At 38.7% G+C, this 24,304-nt stretch overlaps 1 protein-coding gene across 1 annotated transcript in view; it reads left to right on the top strand.

Moving 5' to 3' along the window:
• The first annotated feature begins 3,645 nt into the window (after positions 1-3,645).
• LOC122709383 (cytochrome P450 2C31-like) overlaps positions 3,646-24,304 on the top strand; it is a 138,125-nt gene continuing 117,466 nt past the window's right edge. Inside the window, exons 1-4 of the mRNA XM_043926703.1 lie at positions 3,646-3,848; positions 8,960-9,122; positions 13,652-13,801; positions 19,111-19,271. Coding sequence (XP_043782638.1) covers positions 3,681-3,848; positions 8,960-9,122; positions 13,652-13,801; positions 19,111-19,271 — 642 coding nt within the window. The 5' untranslated portion in view covers positions 3,646-3,680. The remainder of the gene's footprint in view (positions 3,849-8,959; positions 9,123-13,651; positions 13,802-19,110; positions 19,272-24,304) is intronic.

Below are 24,304 nucleotides of genomic sequence, written 5' to 3'. Positions count from 1 at the left end.
AGAATGTGGCTGCAGCCATGAAATCAAAAGATGCTTGCTCCTTGGATGAAAAGCTATGACAAACCTAGACAGCATATTAAAAAGCAGAGACATCACTTCGCTGACAAAGATCCGTCTAGTCAGAGCTATGGTTTTTCCAGTAGTCATGTACAGATGTGAGAATTGGACCATAAAGAAGGCTGAGTGCCAAAGAATTGATGCTTTTAAACTGTGGTGTAGAAGACTCTTGAGAGTCTCTTGGATGGCAAGGAGGTCAAACCAGTCAATCCTAAAAGAAATCAACCCTGAATATTCATTGGGAAGACTGATGCTGAAGCTGAAGCCCAATCCTTTGTCCACCTGATGGTAAGAGCCGGCTCATTGGAAGAGACCCTGATGTTGGGAAAGATTGAAGCCAGGAGGAGAAGGGGACAACACAGGATGGAGATGGTTGGAGGGCATCACTGACTCAATGGACATGAATTTGAGCAAATTCTGGGAGATAATGAGGGACTGTGAAGCCTGGCGTGCTGCAGTTCACGGGGTCACAAAGAGTTGGACACTATTGAGTGACTGAACAACAAATCCAAAGTAAGTATTCAAATTTACCCAAAATAAAAGTTATTGCTGTACTTGCTAGCAATGAGGAACATTCTATTGGGTTGGCCCAAAACTTTATTTGGGCTTTTCCAAAGGGGTTATGGAAAAAACCTGAACAAACTTTTTGGCTAACCCATTATAATTATTGTTTATGCCACTTAACTTTGCAATTTTTGTCATTGTTATTTTGCACTTGATTTTTGTACATGATTCACTTTGAATCTTTCTATTTATTTGGTTTCTACTGGTCACTGGATAGTATATTCAGGAGGTGCTTCTTATAAAAACCCATGCAGTATTTGAAGGAAATGAGAAGTCATAATGCCTCACTTGATTTTTATCTCATGCTTAATAGACCTCATGCTTTTATATTGTCTTTAACTGGATTGATCAAGTTTTCTTTATTTCATTTTGCTTTTCCCTATTAAAAGGAAATGTGTTTCATTTTAAGTGGTATATCTGAAGTTTTAGTTAGCACATTTTATATTGTAATTGCTTTTATCTGTTCACATAATCAGAGATGAGAATTAGTACCAACAGCCTTCTCAGGTGGTGCAAGTGGTAAAGAATTTGACTGCCAATGGAGGAGACACAAGAGACGGATTCAATTCTGGGGTTGGGAAGATCCCCTGGAGGAGGAAATGGCAACCCACTCCAGTATTCTTGCCTGGAGAATCCCATGGACAGAGAAGCCTGGCTGGCTACAGTTCATGAGGTTGCAAAAAGTCAAATGTGACTGAGCACACACACACACACACACACACACACACACACACACACACACACACACACACACGAGAGTAAAACCAACAGCTCTCAAAATGCTGGCAACTTCCTACATTCTATATCAGTTTGCAGATTTTTTTGAAAACATCTAGAATTTTAGCTCCCCTTTCCTTATGAAAACTAATGATAATTTCTTTAAGCTTTGCTACCACTTATTAGTCATATTTAGACTCAATAGTTTTACTTGCCTTTTGCACCTCATTTTTTTGTGTTCCACATTCTCTCTTTTGGGGATCTATTTTTATTTGTTGGACCATTTCTTCAGGTAATTATTTCAGAAATGGTCTCAAGATTAGAAATGTTTGAATGTTTACATATCCAAAAGTGTTTATATTTATTTATTTGTTTTATTTTTGGCCATACCATGAGACATGGGGGATTTTAGTTTCTGGACCAGGGATCAAATTCACGCCCCCCTGCAGTGGAAACATGAAGTCTTAACCATTGGACTGCCAGGTAAGTCCCCAAAATATATATATTTTGACCTTATATTTGAATTCTAGTTTATCTGGTATAGAATAATAATTTTAAAGATCATTTCCTAGTGAATCTTTGAAGGCTTTACTTGACTATTATCTATCATTTATAAGCATTTTGTATGGGAAGATTTATTTTAAATTGAGTCTGATTCTTTATAATTTCCTTTTTTCTTTCTAGAACATTTTAGGCTTTTTTTTGTTTTCCTTGATGTTCTCACATTTCACAAGATTTTGAGAGTGTGGTTCTCACTTTAATCCTCCTTAGAACTTGGTGGGTACTTTGGATCTTTTATCATTATAGGAACAATTTATTCCATTTCCTTTGCTTATTATTACATTTGATTATTTTTCTCTCTCCTTGAAACTCCTGTGATAAAGTTGCTAGAATTTCTAGAACTATTGTCCATATAATTCAACTTTGTTTACAGTTTTTATCATTATTATTTTGTACTGTAATCTTGTAGAAACCCTTGTTCCCCCTGAATCTTTCTGATAGAATAAGTCAACCTGCAGGTAAATCTATTTTATCACTCAGCTTATCTGTTTATTAAAAATATTTTTGCAACCACATTCTTAACTACCAGGAGCTTTTCACCTTTCCATTAACTTTTTCTTTTTATTTGGTTACATTTATCTGATGATGTTCTATTTAATTTAACATTTTTTGTTTTTAATTCTTCAGGGATTAATTTTCTGATTTTTAAGATCGATGTTTGTTATGCTATTGAAGTTCCTCAAATAGCTTTTGAGACTTGAAATTTTGTTCTTTTTTGTGAGTCTTTAGACACTTTCTGGAGTGTATTTCCTCACCTAAGTGTGAACATTCAATGTTTGCTCAAGTTATGTAATCCTTATTGGAAATGGGTATGCAAAGAAGGGAGTGGGTGATAAGCAGTCAAGGGACGTTCCACTAATGTCTTTGAGTGATTTCTTTCCTTGACTTGAGGATTCCTCAGTATTTGTTATTCCTCTTTTCTATCTACTGTCTGCTGGCCTGCATCCTCTCTGGGAGTAAGTGGTGTCACAACTCCTGGCACAAAGAAAGAAGCTCTGCAAAAACCATTGGAATACCTCTGCTGCTGCTGCTGCTAAGTCGCTTAAGTCGTGTCTGACTCTGTGTGACCCCAGAGACTGCAGCCCACCAGGCTCCCCCACCCCTGGGATTCTCCAGGCAAGAACACTGGAGTGGGTTGCCATTGCCTTCTCCAATGCATGAAAGTGAAAAGTGAAAGTGAAGTCGCTCAGTCATGTCCGACTCTTCTGACCCCATGGACTGCAGCCTACCAGGCTCCTCCGTCCATGGGATTTTCTAGGCAAGACTACTGGAGTGGGTTTCCATTGCCTTCTCTGGAACACCTCTACTCTTTTCTAAGATAAGACCAGGTCCCTATTCCTTTCTTCATTTGCCCTGCCTCCTCCTTCTATCTTGATCTGGCCTTTCCGTGGATCCTCTGAGAAAAGGACCTAAGAGAGTGCTTCTTTTTCTGCTCATATGATGATGAATTTTGACACAAAGATACTCTCTTTCATCATTTGTGGTGATCATGAATTCCATCCCTTTGAAAATCTGATAGCTTCAATTTCACTACTAAAATATGATCGTCTCTGAGGAATCAAGTTATTTTTTAGTTGGTATTTCCATCAAAAACTTATTTATCAGTATTAAGGAAACTGTTTTTGTTTAAATATCTATTGACAGGCCAAAGTGCACTGATGAGAAAGCAATATTTATTCAAAAGTTCAAAGACTTATTCAATGTTTGGTGATAAGCTTGCACTTGGTATTTTAAAAGTTTTTAGATTCTAAACTTTCAGTTGCCCTCACTCGAAGCACACAATGGATCCCTTCGTAGTTCTGGTGATCTGTCTTTCTTTTTTGATTTTCCTTTTTCTGTGGAATCAGAGGCATGCCAAAGGGAAGCTGCCACCTGGGCCCACTCCTCTCCCAATTGTTGGAAATATTCTCCAGATAAATACTAAGAATGTCAGCAAATCCATAAGCAAGGTAAGTATGAGTGAGTTTCTTCCAATTGTTTGCCATGAGTAAGTAAGACAGCCCTATGTCTTGTATGTCTTGTCCCAGACACCAGGTTTTTTGTTTTTTAAATTGAATTTTTTTGGTATGCTTAGCCTTTTATTTTAAATTATCAGAGTTAGCTCCTATGGAACCCATTTCTGCTGGCAAATCAACCAACTCTTGTTACTGTAGGCACTGTGTTTTTAAAGAGTGGTTTTAAAGGGAATTGCCCAGAGGACACCCAAACATGATTCTATCATTTAGTTATTATTCATTTTTAAAAATGAAAGTATAATTGATGTACAATATTATAAGCTACAGATGTATAGTGATTCACAATTTTAAAGGTTATACTTCATTTATAGTTACTATAAAATATGGGTTATATTCCCTGTCTTTTCTCCATTGTATATTCTTACTTCCTTTGTTATAGATTAATTGACTGTAAGTGTGTGGGTTTATTTTTGGGTGCTCTATTCTGTTCCATAGATGTGCCTGTTTTTGTGCTAGTATCACACTTATTTGGTTAGTTTAGGTGTATAGTATATTGTGATGTCAGGGAGTCTGATTCTTCCAGCTCATTTTGTTTTTCTTTCCTTCAAGATTTCTTTGAGTATTTGGACTGTTTTGTGTTTACATATAACTTTAAAATTATTTATTCTAGTTGTATGAAAAATGCCATTGGTATTTTGTTAGAATTGCAATGTGCAGATTGCCTTGGTTAGTATGGTCATTTTATATATTATTTCTTCTAACTCAAAACAGAGTTTATCTTTCCATCTGTTTGTGTCACCTTCAATTTCTTTCATCATTGTTTTACAATTTTCGGAGACAGGTCTTTTATTTCCTTATGTAGGTTTATTCCTAGCTACTTTATTTTTTTATGCAGTGGTAAATAAGATTGTTTCCTTAATTTCTCTTTCTGATAATTCATTGTTAAAAGTGTATAGAAATGCAAGATATTTCTGTGAATTAATTTTGTATCCTGCAACTTTATTGAGTTAATTGATGAGCTCTAGTAATTTTTTTGGTGGTACCTTTAGAATTTTACATGTACAGTATCATGTCATCACAAGCAGTGACAGTTTTACTTCTTTCTTTCCATTTTGGATTCATTTTATTTCTTTTTACTTTCTGATTGCTGTGGCTAGGACTTCCAATACTGTATTGAATAAAAGTGGCAAGAGTAGGCATCCTTGTCTTATTTCTTGTTTTAGAGGAAATTCTCTCAGCTTTTCATTGTTGAGAGTGATGTTTGCTGTGGGCTTATCATATATAAAATTTCTTTTCTGTCTTTTTTCTTAATTGGAGGATAATTGCTTTACAATACTGTGTTGGCCTCTGCCATACATCAGTGTGATGTAATTTCTTTATTATGCTGAGGTATGTTCCCTCTATACTCACTTTATGGAGAGTTTTTTTTTTATAAATTGATGTTAATTTTTGTCAAAAGGTTTCTCTGCATCCATTGAGTTGATCATATGATTTTTCCTTCAGTTTGTTAATATGGTGTATCACATTGATTAATTTGAAAATATTGAATGATCCCTGCATCGCTGGGGTAAATCCCACTTGACCAAGGTTTTTGATACGTAGATGTGATTTTAAAAGATATACACCTAGAAGTTTGACAGAAGAGAATGAGATCCATGAGGTGATTATTGAAATTGTCAAAAGTAGAAATTCCCTATCTGAATTGTGACATAGGTGCCCTTTATAGTAATTATCCTTTAGTAATATGGCAATGAAACTGACTTCAAGTAAAAAAAAATCTACTCATTTACAGAGTGACAAAACTAAAATTTTCTGAAAAACAGACTGAAGTCAAGGAAATAAGTAAAATTTTAGGAAAATTCAGTTTCTATTACCTCAACAAATAAATGAATAATGGTTCTACTCAGCTATTTATAGAGCAATAACTCTCTAAAGCTTTTTTTTTTTTTTTTTTTAGCTCTCTAAATCTTGAGGGAATTATCTGAAATCAGACTTCTCTGAGACAATTAGTTACCAGAGTACTGCCCAGTGAAGCTCCTTCTTTGTTTGTGTTCAGATCTGGTTTCAAAGGTTGTGTTAGTACCCCAGAATATGCACTTGTTAAATCATGGCCTTGGTTAAGTTTTTTTTTTTCTGGTTAAGTTTTAAAAATATCTCTTGAATTTAATTTCTATTTCTTTAAAATGTAAATAGGAATTATTTTGCACAGGTTATTTGAGTATATTATATGTTCAACAAGTTATTAAATGCTTAATTTCACCAGGGCTTCCTTGTGAAGGTAGAGTCTGCCTACAGTGCAGGAGACTCAGGTTTGATCCCTGGGTCAGGAAGATCCCCTGGAGAAGGAAATGGCAACCCAGTCCAGCATTGTTGCCTGGAAAATCCCATGGATGGAGGAGCCTGGCAGGCTACAGTCCATGGGGTTGCAAAGAGTCGAACATGACCGAGCAACTTCACATCCTTAATTTAAGTGATAAGTATATTAGATTCTGGGATTTTCAAAGATGAATGAAAAAAAAAAAAACAACCCTAGTGTTATGGAATTTACAGTCTAGATGGTAGGGATGTACTTATGAAACAATCATGCAAATAAATGTATGGATGTGTTGTGTTGTGCTTAGTTGCTCAGTCGTGTCCGACCCTTTGAGACCCCATGGACTGCAGCTCACCAGGCTCCTCTGTCCATGGGGATTCTCCAGGCAAGAATACCAGAGTGGGTTGCCATGTCCTCCTCCAGGTAATCTTCCCAACCCCGGGATTGAACCCAGGTCAAAACATATAATGATGATGGTGTGGTTTAGTCGCTAAGTCATGTCCAACTCTTTTGCAACCCCATGGACTGTAGCCGGCCAGGCTCATCTGTTCATCATTTTCCCAGGCAAGAATACTGGAGTGGGTTGCCATTTCCTTCTTCAGGGGATCTCCCCAACCTAGGGATCAAACCTGCATCTCCTGCATTGCAGGCAGATTCTTTACACCCAACACCAGGCATGTATTTATGAAACAATGATGCAAATAAATGTATGGTTACAAAACATGTAATAGGAACACAGTCAAAACAGGCCATGTAGCTTGGAGAATTAGGGGTAAGAGGTTTAGTCAGCAGAAGGTTCTCTGAGGAAGTGAAATTGGAGCTGGTATCTAAAGAAAATAAGACAAAAAATATACAAGCAACTCCTGAAACTCAATTCCAGAAAAATAAATGACCCAATCAAAAAATGGGCCAAAGAACTAAACAGACATTTCTCCAAAGAAGACATACAGATGGCTAACAAACACATGAAAAGATGCTCAACATCACTCATTATCAGAGAAATGCAAATCAAAACCACAATGAGCTATCATTACACGCCAGTCAGGATGGCTGCTATCCAAAAGTCTACAAGCAATAAATGCTGGAGAGGGTGTGGAGAAAAGGGAACCCTCTTACACTGTTGGTGGGAATGCAAACTAGTACAGCCACTATGGAAAACAGTGTGGAGATTCCTTAAAAAACTGGAAATAGAACTGCCATATGACCCAGCAATACCACTTCTGGGCATATACACTGAGGAAACCAGATCTGAAAGAGACACGTGCACCCGAATGTTCATCGCAGCACTGTTTATAATAGCCAGGACATGGAAGCAACCTAGATGCCCATCAGCAGACGAATGGATAAGGAAGCTAAGGTACATATACACAAAGAAATATCACTCAGCCATTAAAAAGAATTCATTTGAATCAGTTCTAATGAGATGGATGAAACTGGAGCCCATTATACAGAGTGAAGTAAGCCAGAAAGATAAAGACCAATACAGTATACTAACACATATATATGGAATTTAGAAAGATGGTAATGATAACCCTATATGCAAAACAGAAAAAGAGACACAGATGTACAGAACAGACTTTTGGACTCTGTGGGAGAAGGCGAGGGTGGGATGTTTCGAGAGAACAGCATCGAAACATGTATATTACCTATAGTGAAACAGATCACCAGCCCAGGTGGGATGCATGAGACAAGTGCTCAGGGCTGGTGCACTGGGAAGACCCAGAGGAATTGGGTGGAGAGGGATGTGGGAGGGGGGATTGGGATGGGGAATACATGTAAATCCATGGCTGATTCATGTCAATGTATGACAAAAACCACTACAATATTGTGAAGTAATTAGCCTCCAACTAATAAAAATAAATGGAAAAAAAATAAAGAAAATAAGAGAGTAACCAGGTAAATTGCAGGTTTTTTCCATTCTTTTTCAATCTGGAGGTTAATTATGTTCTGGAGTCCCTGACATAGGACAAGACTGGTTGTAGCTCCAAGAATAAATAAAAATATGTTCCGAGATAAGTTTGGAGAAGTAAACAGGAGCCAGAACATGCAGGTCTTACAAGGATTTTAAGAATATTAGTCTTTAGCATAAAAGCAGTGTGATGTACTGCAACATTTGCTTTGTGGAAAAATCAGTCTGGTAGCTGTATGGAGAATAAATTGTAAGGTAGCAGAAGGACTCAAACACTGGACAAGTTGAAAGAGTGTAGGTCCTATGTCATGTGTTACATTGAATAAGTTGCCATGATAGAAAGACCTAACTCACATCACTATGTAGGGAAGCTGAAAAATGTCTATGACTATGTCCTATGTATTATGAAAACTTAGAGGTCTCTGGTGCTAAAAAGATGTGGAGAATGGATAATGAGGAATGATTTTTAGTTTGCATGTGGGGGAGATGAAGCACCTTTCCTTAAATGGGAGGAGAAACATATTATTTATTGTAATTATAGGAAAGAAGGGGAATTTTGGTGTAATTATAGGTTTGGTAGAAAAAAGCTTAATAGAACAGTATAAAATTCATACTATATCCTCTGTCATATAGTAGGAGCTGAATAAGGGATAACTATCGATGGTGATGATAATAATAACAATATTACTAGCCATATAATAGTAATTACCATTGGAGAAATGTGATTTCATACTAAATTATTAGTTCTAGAAGTTGAAATTTTTTATAATGGATGAATGAATATTGAAGTGTGTCTTATGAAAATTAAAACTATTTATCACATTGTCTACATTTTCAGTTTTGGAATGCTCACTATTCTTGCATCTCCTGTTCCTTTTCTAGCTAGCAGAAGATTATGGTCCTGTGTTTACTCTGTATTTTGGTATGAAGCCCACTGTGGTGTTACATGGATATGAAGCAGTGAAGCAAGTCCTAATTGATCAGAGTGACAAATTTTCTGGCAGAGGCAGTTTGCCAGTGGTAGACCACATCAACCAGGGATTAGGTATGCTTCTATTTGGGGAGTGTGTGGGAATTGCAGGTTGGAAAGATTCAAATAGGCTAAGGAATTGAGAAATTATAGGTACTTAGAGAAATTCATGAAGACATCATAGTTCCAACATTTCTCTATAAAGAATCGTTGTTGTTTAGTCACTAAGTTGTGTCCAATCACAGTCACTAAGCTGTGTCCACTAAGCTCTTTCATTATCCCATGGACTGTAGTCATCCAAGCTCCTCTCCCATGAGTTTTTCCAGGAAAGAATAGTAGAGTGGATTGTCATTTCCTTCTCCAGAGGATCTTCCTGATCAAGGGATCAAATTCACAGACCTATGTCTCCTGCATTTGCAGGCAGATTCTTTATCCCTCAGCCACCTGGGAAGCATAAAAGAGCATTAATCCATGTTTAAAATTATGAAAGTGACACAGTATCTCTATGAAGCTTTAAATGAGTGAAAACAAACCATCTAATCACTAAGGTTCTATTAATTTTAAATTATGGACAGTTAAGATAATGAGAAAGAGAGAAAGAAGGGAGGAAAATGACTAAGTTCAGTTCAGTCCAGTTGCTCAGTTGTGTGCTACTTTTTGCAACCCCATGGACTGCAGCACGCCAGGCCTCCCTGTCCATCACCAACTGCTGGAGGTTACCCAAACTCATGTCCATCGAGTTGATGATGCCATCCAACCATCTCATCCTCTGTTGTCCCCTTCTCCTCCTGCCCTCAGTCTTTCCCAGCATCAGGGTCTTTTCAAATGAGTCAGCTCTTCCCATCAGGTGGCCATAGTATTTGAGTTTCAGCTTCAACGTCAGTCCTTCCAATGAACACCCAGGACTGATCTCCTTCAATATGGATTGGTTGGATCTTCTTGCAGTCCAAGGGACTCTCAAGAGTCTTCTCCAACACCACAGTTCAAAAGCATCAATTCTTCGGTGCTCAGCTTTCTTTATAGTCCAACTCTCACATCCATACATGACTACTGGAAAAACCATAGCCTTGACTAGACAGGCCTTTGTTGGCAAAGTAATGTCTGCTTTCTAACATGTTGTCTAGGTTGGTCATAACTTTCCTTCCAAGGAGCAAGCATCTTTTAATTTCATGGCTGCAGTCACCATCTGCAGTGATTTTGGAGCCCCCAAAAATAAAGTCTGACACTGCTTCCACTGTTTCCCCATCTATTTGCAATGAAGTGATAGGACCAGATGCCGTGATCTTAGTTTTCTGAATGTTGAGTTTTAAGCCGACTTTTTCACTCTCCTCTTTCACGTTAATCAAGAGGATCTTTAGTTCTTCTTCACTTTCTACTATAAGGGTGGTATCACCTGCATATCTGATGTTATTGATATTTCTCCCGGTGGTCTTGATTCCAGCTTGTGCTTTATCTAGCCCAGCGTTTTTCATGATGTACTCTGTATATAAGTTAAATAAGCAGGGTGACAATATACAACCTTGATGTACCCCTTTTCCTATTTGGAAACAGTCTGTAGTTCCATGCCCAGTTCTATCTGTTGCTTTAATGAAAATTAAAAATACTTATCACATTGTCTACATTTTCAGTTTTGGATTTCTCAAAAGGCAGGTCAGGTGGTCTGGTATTCCCATCTCTTTCAGAATTTTCCAGTTTGTTGTGATCCACACAGTCAAAAGCTTTGGCATAGTCAGTAAAGCAGAAATAGATGTTTTTCTGGAACTCTCTTGCTTTTTCGATGATCCAGCAGATGTTGGCAATTTGATCTCTGGCTCCTCTGCCTTTTCTAAATCCACCTTGAACATCTGGAAGTTCACGGTTCATGTATTGTTGAAGCCTTGCTTGGAGAATTTTGAGCATTACTTTGCAGCGTGTGAGATGAGTGCAACTGTGTGGTAGTTTGAACATTCTTTGGCATTGTCTTTCTTAGGGATTGGAATGAAACTGACCCTTTCCAGTCCTGAGGCCACTGCTGAGTTTTCCAAACTTGCTGGCATATTGAGTGTAGCACTTTCACCGCATCATCTTTTAGGATTTGAAATAGCTCAATTGGAATTTCTTTTTTTTTTTCAATTGGAATTTCATCACCTCCACTAGCTTTGTTTGTAGTGATGCTTCCTTCCTAAAGCCCACTTGACTTCATATTCCAGGATGTCTGGCTCTAGGTGAGTGATCACACCATCGTGATTATCTGGGTCATTAGATCTTTTTTGTATAGTTCTGTGTATGCTTGCCACCTCTTCTTAATATCTTCTGCTTCTGTTAGGTCCATACCATTTCTGTCCTTTATTGTGCCCATCTTTGCATGAAATGTTCTGTTGGTATCTCTAATTTTCTTAATGAGATCTCTAGTCTTTCCCATTCTATTGTTTTCCTCTATTTCTTTGCATTGATCACTGAGGAAGCCTTTCTTATCTCTCCTTGCTATTCTGTGGAACTCTGCATTCAAATGGGTATAGCTTCCCTTTTCTCCTTTGCTTTTTGCTTCTCTTCTTTTCACAGCTCTTTGTAAGGCCTCCTCAGACAGCCATTTTGCTTTTTTGCATTTCTTTTTGATGGGGATGGTCTTGATCCCTGCCTCCTGTACCATGTCACAAACCTCTATCCATAGTTCATCAGGCACTCTGTCTGTCAGGTCTAGTTCCTTAAATATATTTCTCACTTCTACTGTATAATCATAAGGGATTTGAGTTAGGTCATACCTGAATGGTCTAGTGGTTTTCCCTACTTTCTTCAATCTCAGTCTGAATTTGGCAATAAGGAGTTCATGATCTGAGCGACAGTCAGCTCCCAGTCTTGCTTTTGCTGACTCTATAGAGCTTCTCCATCTTTGGCTGCAAAGAATATAATCAGTCTGATTTTGGTGTTGACCATCTGGTGATGTCCATGTGTAGAATCTTCTATTGTGTTTGTGTTAGAGGGTGTTTGCTATGACCAATGCGTTCTCTTGGCAAAACTCTATTAGCCTTTGCCCTGCTTTATTCTGTACTCCAAGGCCAAATTTGCCTGTTACTCCAGGTGTTTCTTGACTTCCTACTTTTGCATTCCAGTTCCCTATAATTAAAAGAACATCTTTTTTGAATGTACGTTCTAAAAGGTCTTGTAGGTCTTCATAGAATCGTTCAACTTCAACTTCTTCAGCATTACTGCTCGGGGCATAGACTTGGATTACCATGATATTGAATGGTTTGCCTTGGAAACGAACAGTGATCATTCTGTTGTTTTTGAGATTGCATCCAAGTACTGCATTTTGGACTCTTTTGTTGACTATGATGACTACTCCATTTCTTCTAAGGGATTCTTGCCCACAGTAGTAGATATAATGGTCATTTGAGTTAAATTCACCCATTCCAGTCCATTTTATTTCTCTGATTCCTGAAATGTCGATGTTCAATCTTGCCATCTCCTGTTTGACTACTTCCAATTTTCCTTGATTCATGGACCAGGTTCCAGGTTCCTATGCAATATTGCTCTTTACAGCATTGGGGATCCTGCTTCCATCACCAGTCACATCCACAACTGGGTACTGTTTTTGCTTTGGCTCCAAGCCTTCATTCTTTCTGGAGTTATTTCTCCACTGATCTCCAGTATCTTATTGGGCACCTACTGATCTGGGGAGTTCATTGCACAAGAAATATTTGTACTCAGCAGAATACAAAGCATAAAGCACAAAAAAACTCTGAAAAGAGGATAATTAAGAAGCATTGTTAAGTTTCAATTGGAAATTCAAGTTAAGTATCAATTGGACTATCAATTAAAGATGATATTAGGAAAAGCTTTTTAAATAAAGTCCTTGAATTGTCTTTCATCTGTGTTTGTAGCTGGGTTCTTACACTGGTCAGTCACTGGGTCCCTACAAAAATAAACAAGGCCCAAACAGGGTCATTTCCTCCTCTACATTGTTCTTTAAGGTCTTTTTGGACAAGTTCCTTGTGAGCATTGTCTTTTCCCCTAATCTCTTCTTGACTCTGAAAGTCTGATGTTGAACTTCTTTGGCGTTAAGACCATATTTCATGGGTGAAATTTAACAAATAAAGAAAAACGTTAAAATGAGAACTGTGACTGTGTCTCCTATTTGAAGAATAGATTTTCTTGAACTTCCTTCCAATGCACAAGTACTGTTTCTTCCCCTCTCGAGAACTGACTCCTTTTGTTGTTTCTTCTATAATTCACTCACAATGCACAACTTGGCTCTGAAAACTTAACCTACAACTTGGACTCCATGGATTGTTAGCTGAGTCATTTTGCCTCTGTGATTTTCAGCATCCTCATAAGTAAAATGGAGACAAAACACTTGGTTCTTAGGGTTGCTCTGAATTTTGCAGGAACTAATGGATAAGGAAGAGTATAGTAATATGTAAAACCAAGAGTCTTGACAGTAAGATACAAGCTGAGTTAAGAGAGGAGGAGGCAGGTGATGAAGGGCCCAATAGGAATTCCTGAGGCTGTCAGCACTATATTTAATCCCTGCTTAGGTGTCCTTGTCATTTCCTGGTTTAAAGACTCTCAGCTAGAATTCATGGCAATAGATTATTCTTCTCTGTTTTTGGTTTTTGTCCTGGTAGGAATTGTTTTCAGCAATGGTGAAATATGGAAGCAAACTCGGCGTTTCTCCCTCATGGTTTTGAGGAATATGGGAATGGGGAAGAGGACTATTGAACACAGAATTCAAGAGGAAGCCTTATGTTTGGTGGAAGCATTAAAAAAAACCAATGGTAGGTATTTCTTTATGCAATTAACAGTAACTGCTTGGGCAGACTAAATGATTTTACAAGTAGACTATAGAGAGATAATGGCTCAAATACAACAGAAGTTTATTTTCTGCTCACATGACAGAAGTGAAGTGGTTGGCATAATGGCCTTTTCAAGCACCTGGTTTTCAGGGCCTTTGATGCCTTCAACATATGAATGCCTTCCAGTGTCACCCAGAGTCCATCTCTTTGAATGGTAGTTGAGGGGGGTGGGGAGTAAAGAAAAGAACAAATAGTGTTTTTAATAGGTGAGATATGGCGGTGGCACACAAAAGTTCTTTCATATTCCATGGGCTGTAACTCAGTCACAGGGTCACACGTAAATGTACAAGGAGCTGGGAAATGTGGTTAGCTGTGTGCAGAGGAAGAAGAGGAGAACATGGATTTTGGTAATCTGCTAGTGACTTGAAAGACTAAGTTCTCAGGTAACTTCTTGAGAAGCATTGCAAATATTTTGCAACGTATGCATGTCATGTCATTATGCTGTAGCACCTTAAACTTGAGCAGTCCTGTCTATCAGTGATATCTTAGTAAAACTGAAACAAGGGTGGTTCAGGTGTGGACTTTGCACCAAATCCTTCTCTGAGTAGGACCGTATTACAGCTCCACTGTGGGTGTGAAAGGAGGGAGCTCAGCAGCACACATCTGCTCAGTGTACACGTGTGTGGATGCCCATGCAGGACAGGAAGAGGGGATGGGAGAGAAAGGGTGAGTAGGAGACTTGACAGGGAAGGAGCAAGATGAGGATCTCAAGACTTTTGTGCTTTTGTAAACCACAATGTTTAATTTTTGAAGAACATTATGAACTTAATAACACTATATTCTAAACAGTGACTAGCCATCATGATTTTTTACCAATGTTTTATTATTGTCCAGATAGGTTTTGTCCCTCATTTTTTGGTGTTACTCATATAAATAATGCAATTATTACAAATATTTGCATGATTTGGGTTTCTTCTTTTGAGTAAGTTTCTCAAGATGGCAGTAGAGTGTCAATGAACATCATTCGGACTTGGTGCATATTATCTAGGAATGGGTGGGAGATCTCGCAGAAGAACACAAGGCTCACCCTGCATAGATTGTTCTCTACTCTTTTGTTCAAATTTAGCATATTAAATAAATATTTTCACATGCTTAATTTTTAAATGTTTATCATGAATATTATTAACAAAATAGAATAGTAATTCATTATTTTCAACATACCATAATTTATTTTAGGCCAAATAGATAGCTTTCAGTTTTTTGTTGCTAATAATATTAAACAATGCAATCTATATTAATCATTGAACACCTCTGATTACTTTCTAGAGTAACATTTTGGAAAGGCAATTAGTAAATCAGTAAATATTGGGATTTAGCATGTTGTTGTTGTTCAGTCACTAAGTCATACCTGACTATTTGTGATCCCATGGATCACAGCACATCAGGCTTCCCTGTTCTTCAGTATCCCCCAGAGTTTGCTCAAACTCATGTACATAAAGTTGGTGATGCCCTCAAGCCATCTCATCCTCTGCCACCCTCTTGTCCTCCTGCCCTCAATCTTCCCCAGCATCAGAGTTGGCTTTTACCATCAGGTGGCCAAAGTATAAGAGCTTTAACTTCAGTGTCAGTCTTCCAATGAATAGTCAGGGTTGATTTCTTTATGATTGACTTGTTTCATCTCCTTGCTGTCCGAGGGACTCAAGAGTTTTTTCGAGGACCACAATTAGAAACATCAATTCTTTGGCACTCAGCTTTCTTTATGATCCAACTCTAACATCCATGCATGACTACTGGAAAAACCATAGCTTTGACTAGATGGATCTTTGTCAGCAAACTGATGTCTCTGTTTTTAAATATATTATCTAGGTTTATTGTAGCTTTTCTTTCAAGGAGCAAGTGTCTTTTAAACAGCTTATTATTAACTGGCTCAATTTTCCCATAGTGAATATGACCTTCTCTCAGCTTCCTTATCTATGACCACCCAGACTCTGTTCGATTCCACCTAAGTATGGAGACCTCATACTCTTGGGGTAGCCCAGTTTGTCACTGGTTAACTAACTGTTGTAAGTTTATTTCACATGTTGACCAGTACCTTTTTTCTTGTAATTTCTACTTTTGATCCCTACTAAGTTTTTTCATTCAGTAGTAAAGTGTTGTGGTAGTAGTCACCAGGAAGAGGCAGGATGGATTTCCCACTGAAAATTTAGTATAGCTGTTGAGGTTGGTAGTGATACACACATCTCAATAGGATATGAAAATTTCTATTACTCACATAATGAGGCTTTCTGTGTAGGGCACAGTGACTAGAAAACCAACCCAAAAATGCCTGGAGAAAGCCGGAAAATGATACAGGCTTGGGATTTTTATAGTGGTTAGGGGGTGGAGTAGGGTTGAGTGTTCCAATGTACAGACCAGGGTTTGTGTGGTTTAAACTTCCTGCTTGTGCCAAAGAAGCAATCACATCAGCTAGTCCAGGTGTGAGTAGAACAAGAAAAGTAAGTCTTAAAAGTTGTCAGGAATCAAACAACAAAAAAATGGTGTCATATTCACTATTTTATATTGTTAACCTGTTTATAGTTCAGTTCAGCTCAGTTGCTCTGTCGTTCCCCACTCTTTGCAATCCCATGGACTGTAGCGTGCCAGGCCTCATGTCATTTACCAACCTCTGGAGCTTGCTCAAACTCATGTCCATTGAGTCAGTGATGCCATCCAACCATCTCATCCTCTGTTGTCCCCTTCTCCTCCTGCCTTCAATCTTTCCCAGCATCAGGGTCTTTTCAAATGAGTCAATTCTTCTCATCAGGTGGCCAAAGTATTGGAGTTTCAGCTTCAGCATAAGTCCTTCCAATGAATATTCAGGACTGATCTCCTTCAGGATGGACTGGTTGGATCTCCTTGCAGTCCAAGGGACTCTAAAGAGTCTTTTCCTACACCAAAGTTCAAAAGCATCAATTCTTCAGCACTCAGCTTTCTTTTTTTTTTTTTTTTTTTCAGCTTTCTTTATAGTCCAACTCTCACATCCATACTGGAGAAGCAAATGGCAACCCACTCCAGTACTCTTGCCTGGAAAATTCCACGGATGGAGGAGCCTGGTAGGCTACAGTCCATGGGGTCGCAAAGAGTTGGACATGACTGAGCAACTTCATTCATTCATTCATTCACGTCTATACACGACTACTGGAAAAACCATAGGTTTGACTAGATGGACATCTGTTGGCAAAGTAATGTCTCTGCTTTTTAATATGTAGTCTAGGTTGGTCATAGCTTTTCTTTCAAGGAACAAGCATCTTTTAATTTCATGGCTGCAGTCTCCATCTGCAGTGATTTTGGAGCCCCCCCAGATTAAGTCTGTCACTGTTTCCATTGTTTCCCATCTATTTGCCATGAAGTGATTGGACCAGATGCCGTGATCTTAGTTTTCTGAATGTTGAGCTTTAAGCCAACTTTTTTACTCTCGTCTTTGCCTTTCATAAAGACACTCTATAGTTCTTCTTCACTTTCTGCCATAAGTGTGGTATCACCTGCCTATCTGACATTATTGATATTTCTCCTGGCAATCTTGACTCCAGCTTGATCTTCACCCAGCTCAGCATTTCACATGATATACTCTGCATATAAGTTAAATAAACAGGGTGACAATATATAGCCTTGATATACTCCTTTCCTGATTTGGAACTAGTCTGTTTTCCATGTCCAGTTCTATCTGTTGCTTCTTGACCTGCATACAGATTTCCCAAAAGGCAGGTCAGATGGTCTGGTATTCCCATCTCTTTCAGAGTTTTCCAGTTTGTTGTGATCCACACAGTCAAAAGCTTTGGCATAGTCAGTAAAGCAGAAATAGATGTTTTTCTGGAACTCTCTTGCTTTTTCGATGATCCAGCAGATATTGGCAATTTGATCTCTGGTACCTTTGCCTTTTCTAAATCCACCTTGAACATCTGGAAGTTCACGGTTCATGTATTGTTGAAGCCTTGGTTGGAGAATTTTGAGCATTACTTTGCAGCATGTGAGATGAGTGCAACTGTGTGGTAGTTTGAACATTCTTTGGCATTGCCTTTCTTAGGGATTGGAATGAATCTGACTTTTCCAGTCCTGAGGCCACTGCTGAGTTTTCCAAACTTGCTGGCATATTGAGTGTAGCACTTTCACCGCATCATCGTTAGGATTTGAAATAGCTCAACTAGAATTTCATCACCTCCACCAGCTTTGTTTGTAGTGATGCTTCCTTCCTAAAGCCCACTTGACTTCACATTCTAGGATGTCTGGCTCTAGGTGGGTGACCACACCATCATGGTTATCTGGGTCATTAGATCTTTTTTGTGTAGTTCTTCTGTGTATTCTTCCCACCTCTTCTTAATATCTTCTGCTTCTGTTAGTTCCATACCATTTCTGTCCTTTATTGTGCCCATCTTTGCATGAAATGTTCTGTTGGTATCTCTAATTTTCTTGATGAGATCTCTAGTCTTCAATCCCTCTCATTATTCTCTTCTGATAGAAAAGCACACTCAACATTTTTCAATGTATTTTGTAAAATATGATTTCAATTCTCCTCACTTTCCTTACCTTCTTATTATATTGCTCAGTTTCTTCTGGGTATTTTGAAGAATATCAACACCAAGAGCTAAATTTTATAGTTTTAAAGACATTTCACAATGATCTCCTTCTTGTGTATTATCCTGTGGCTTTAACTGGAGAATGATATACATAGAATAATTGGGAGAAATTTAATAAATAAATAACACTGGATTAGATAATTTTGCTTAGGGAAACACAGTTTTATTTTATTGTTGTTGTTCAGTTGCTAAGTTATGTCCGACTCTCCACAACTCCATAGACTGGCATGCCAGGCTTCTCTGTCCTTCACTACCTCCCAGAGTTTGCTCAAACTCATGTCAGCCGCTTCTCATCTTGCCCTCAATCTTTCTCAGCATCACAGTCTTTTCCAATGAGTCAGCTCTTCTGATCAGATGGCCAAAATATTGAAGCTTCAGCTTTAACACCATTGAATATTCAGGACTGATTTCCTTCAGGACTGACTGGTTTAATCTTGCTGTCCAAGGGACTCTCAAGAGTCTTCTCCAGCGCCACAGTTCAAAAACATCAATTCTTTAACACTCAGACTTCTTTATGGTCCAACTCTCTAGGCATGTTGAATTTATAGTGATGATGGCAGGTCCAGGTTGTTCCTGTAATAAAAAAATCTTAGAAATCAACCCTTCTCCATTATTTTATACAGTAAACTTAAGATTTATTTGAAAATTATATTCCAGCTTTTATATATTGTTTTTTAGGATCTCCATGTGATCCTACTTTCCTTCTGAGCTATGCTCCCTGCAATGTGATCTTCTCCATTATATTCCGGAATCGTTTTGAATATAGTGATGAAAATTTTCTAACCTTGGCAAGGTACATTGATGAAAATGCAACAATTTTTAGCACCCCCTGGATAGAGGTAAGGTCAGGGTTCTCTTTAAATAGGAGATAATTTTCTGTCTAAATTGATTACCACATCTCTTTGTGCTATTGTTTGTTACTGCTTAGTGAGTTATCAAAGCGATTGAATGTGTTGAAATGAATTTTTAAACAAAATATAACAATAATAATAAAAAAAATAGTGCAACTATTATAGCAAGGTATTTTTTTTTTTTGAGAAATCTTTTTTCCTCTGATTTTTATGTGTATAAATAGGGTGGTATATGCATTTGTATTTTTACTATTAGTAAACTGTCAGAAAAAAATAATAACCTATGTTGTACTATAACTAACAACTAAAATTCCGTGGATCATATTGTTATGATGTTTTTTACCTGGGAAGGACTCTAGAGAACAAATAGTCTATGGATCAGAAAGCTCATCTGGAAATACTGAGCTTATTTTCAAATTAACCAAACCAAAAGAAGAATGAGTTGGATATAAAAACTAGATTTCTTGATTCTCTATCCAGTTTGATACAAGATAGCAGCTGAATAAATTTCTTCAGTGCCTACCGAGGGTATTAAGTCATGAAGGTACTGTTTAAAAAGGATTCTATAAACTCTAGGACGGTGATGGCCAAATGAATAAGGGCAATGTGTACATTTCTGAAGATGTAAAATGCCTAAATAATAAGTTAGGTAATATAGGCATTTCCTTAATCTTTCTAGTATAGTTTCTTCATTTAAAAAATGGTATGGTGTGAACAAACTTAAAAGGAGTTACTGACAGTAATACAATAATACTAGGAGACAGTAACACATCAGTTACATCAATGGACAGAACAGTTCAATTAAGTCACTCAGTCGTGTCTGATTCTATGCAGCCCCATGGACAGAACAGCCAAACTAAATTAATAAGGAAACATTGTCCTTAAGCAACACATTAGACAAGATGGACTTAATAGATTTATATAAAACATTCCATCCAAATGCAGCAGAATACACATTCTTTTCAAGTACACATGAAACATTTTCCAAGATAGATCATATGCTGTTACAAAACAAGTGTCAGTAAATTCAAGAGATTGAAATTATATTGTGCATTTTTTTGACCACAATGGTATGAAACTAGAAATCAGTTACAAGAAAAAAACTGGAAAAAATACAAACACATAGGAGCTGAATAAGATGCTACTAAATAACAATGCATCAAAGAGGAAATCAAAATACCTTGAGAGAAATGAAAATGGAAACACAACATTCCAAAATCTATGAGACACAGAAGCAGTTCTAAGAGGGAAGTTTAAAGTGAAACAGGTCTACCTCAGGAAACCAGGAAAATACCAAGTAAACAATCTAAACTTACGCATAAAACTAGAAAAAGAGTGGGCACTCTCTGTCCTCCTTCTGATGTCTTTGTCAGAAGGTTTTTCTGTCCCCTTTCTTTCTTTAATACAACTGCTACATAAAAGCTCTTGAGTGATCAAGTTTGGTCCCTCGTCCCAAAGTTAAATCTTCTTCAGAGATCACGAATCTGACACCGTTCACCGTAAGCTATCATCTTGGGGGCTCATCTGGGATTTTCAGGACAAGGTAAGAACACTCAAGAGCTCTAGCCTCTCTGCTTTCTCAGTATACACATTTTCTGCTACCTCTATAGTGTTTTTGTGTGAATGAATGACGCGCCCTGCATGAAGCAAGTGATGAGCTCTGCTCTGTGGTTTCGAGGTGCCTCATAATGACTGAAGGCAGCCCCCAAAAGGGGAGCCTGTTGGGAGTTTATGCCGACCTGCCATGCCAAGAGGCTCTCAACATCCTTGCGAAGGGAGTGGCCAGAAATGCGCAAAGCGTGTGGACTGAGCTTTCCTTTCTCAATCAATTTTTTCTGGTCTCTTTGACCATTCTGTAACTGCATGGGGAATTAGAACTACTAACCTAATCTGTCGGATCATAGACTTTCAAGGGAATTGTGATTCATGCCGATACAATGTACTTTTACTTAGACCCCAAGTATGGAAGCCCCTAGCCTTGATAGGAGCCATAAGTTACAAGAGCTTGTTTAGGAGAGAGGTGGAGCTCTAGATCCAGGAATGTCTCTCAGGCTAGAGGTCACTCTCTTGACTGGCTGCCTCAGGGCCCAGAGTCCTAAAAGTGAGTCTTTGTCATGGTTGTGCCTCTTATCTATGTGGATAAAAGCACTGCTGGTGACCATGAGGTTTTTGAGGACATTGATTGGGAATTGCAGGATCTGTTCAGATTGGAAGTGCAATGGGTTTCTTCCTTTGGTAGTGCTAGCTGTTAGCAGACCAGAGAAAGCTCTCCAATGGCTTCTGTCTCAACTCCCTAGGTATTCCTTTTGTGGAATCTGTGGAAAGGAACTGGAAGGATTGGACCTAGTAGCTTGAGGACAAAAATCACTTTTTCCTCACTGGCCAGCCCTCTACCACCTCTTTTGCTATCACATATACTGGCGTGGTGACACTCAGAAGGAACATCTGGTTTTTATTCATCCCTTTATGACTCACCACTTCTACTGCAGTCAGGACTGTACTCAAGAATGTACATGGGCACACGTAAGATGGATGCTTCCTCTAGTAGTCCTAGCTTGGGAAACATCGTGGGAAACTATTCTGGCAAATCACGCAAAGGTCTTGGTGATAAGGAACTAGAAATCAATCTGGGATGCCATCAGGTCTATCCCTGGTGCATCTCCACCCCACCTTGGTGGTAGAACTGGGAGGAATGAGTAAGATGCCTGTGTCAGTAAGGGACAAACTAAGTCTGATCAGGGAAGGAACGCTTCAATGGAAACTCTGTTTGCATGCCCATCTACAGCAGGGAGGGATGCCTCTGGTGGAAAGAAGCCATGGCTGTGGATGCTGCTTTTTTCTCTCTTACATATTGGAGCTAACAGTTTCAGAACCACTCCTTTAAAATGTATTTAAAAAAATTGGGACAAGTTTGATCCCCAGAGTTTAAAAAATACATGCCTGATCTTCTGTGATACTGAATGGCCACAGTATCCTTCGGAAAATGGGGAACACTGGCCGGTTGAAGTGTCTCTCAATTATGATACCATTTTACAACTAGACCAGTTCTGTAGAAAACAAAAGAAATGGGTAGAAGTGCCATATGTGTTGCTCTTTATCTCTCTGCAAGACATGCCTGACTTATGTCCTAAGGGTGCAGACTTGGGTGTGAAGCCTTCAGCTGCCTCCTGTTCTCTTACTGTGCCCCTGTATCTGGGGCTCCCAACTGAACAGGCTGAGAATCAGGGTACCCTTCCAGGAGGGATTGCCTCAGTCTCAGTAGAAATTCAAACAGTCCCACTTGTGGTCGAGACTATTTAGAGGATCCAAAAAGTACATAGAAGGCTTTATGGGGCTAACTTTACTTTATGACCTTACTCGGAGAGATGTAATGTATGTCTAGGGACAGACACTGGCTCCTGATTCAGAAACTTGAGTTTTGGGGGAAGCTACTACTTTTGGAGATGAATGGCTTGAAGGCAAGGGGAAAGAGGGAACGTGAAATAGCCCTCCTTCCTACTGGGGGCCAAACGGTTCCAATAACAGAGCCACTTTGCTGGATGTATTCTTGAAGGACTCAAGGGAGCACAAAGACTTTAGACTATGTTAAGTTGACTGAGACAGAACAGGGAGAGAAGAAAACTGGTAAATTCCTAGCTACACTAAAGGGGGCTCTCCGCAAGTTTACTGACGTTGATCTCGAAATTACAGAGGGAGAAATGATCTTAAAAGATAGTTTTCTTACTCAATCGGCTCCAGATATCTGCTGTAAGTTACAAAAACAGACGTTCGGACCAAATCAGTCTTTAGAAAAACTGTTGCAGCTCTCTCAGACAGTATATTATGGTGGAGAATATAAGGAAGAAAAATAAGAGGCAAAAAAGAACCAGGCAAAAGACTGAACCCCAGCATGGCTGTTAGATCCACTCTGAAACAGCCTGAGGAAAAATGCCCAGAGGGACTCAGGTGAAAGGGATGGACTTGTTATTACTATGGAAAGGAGGGGTATCTCAAATGGTATTGGCCTGAGGCATCTAAGCTGCCCACAGCTCCATGTCCAGTCTGCAAAGGACCATACTGGAGATTAGACTGCCTTCCGAAGTGTAGGCCCCAGGGGTTGGACTCTCAAGACAATGGGACTGAAGCTGCCCGGGGGTCCCCATACAAGCTCTCATCTTAATTACACCTGAGGAACCCTGGGTATTAATAACTGCAAGGGGCCAACCTGTAAATTTCTTTTGGACACTGGGGCAACTTTCTCTGTGCTCACTGAAGCCCCTGGTCCTCTTTCCTCCTGATCCACTACGATATGGGACTGTCTGGATGAGCTAAACGTTATTATCTCATTTGTCCTTTAAACTGCAACTAGAATTCTGTGCTATTTTCTCAAATTTCTAATTGTGCTAGAGTCTCCCTCACCCCTTCTGGGGAGGGATATACTGAACAAGGTCTAGGTCTCTGTTTTCTTGAATATGGAGCCTGCTCTTTCTCTCCCATTAATTGAACAAAATGCAAATCCTAAAGTGTAGGCTGATGGAAAAACTGTGAGTTGAACACAAAATGCTGTTCCTGTCATTATCAAGCTCAAAGACCCTCACCTATTTTCACCTGCTTTCATCAAAAGCAGCACCCACTAAAACTCGAGGTTAAAGAAGGGTTAAAACACATCATTGAAGATTTATAGGAACAAGGGCTATTAATTCCCTGTAATAGTCCATGCAACAATCCTATTTTGGATGTAAAAATGTCAAATGATAAATGGAGACTAATTCAAGATATACAAACAGTAAGTGCCTAATCCTTATACTTTATTGTCTGAAATTCCTTAACAAGCCAAATATGACTTTAAGATAATTGAGAGGATTTTGGGGCATTACAGGCTACTGCCACATTTGGATTGTGGGTTATGGGGAACTTGCCTGGCCTTTATATAAACTTATAACTGAGACTCAGCAGGCCCAAACTGACAAGCTGGTTAGGTCCCCAGAGATTCAAAAGTCTTTTAAGGCTCTTCAAACTGCTCTCTTGCAGGCTCCCGATTT

The sequence above is a fragment of the Cervus elaphus genome, chromosome 15 (assembly GCF_910594005.1).
Source record: "Cervus elaphus chromosome 15, mCerEla1.1, whole genome shotgun sequence".
NCBI lineage: Eukaryota > Metazoa > Chordata > Mammalia > Artiodactyla > Cervidae > Cervus > Cervus elaphus.
The sequence above is the reverse complement of the archived record's forward strand: the minus strand, read 5'-3'. Positions and strand labels throughout refer to the sequence as shown.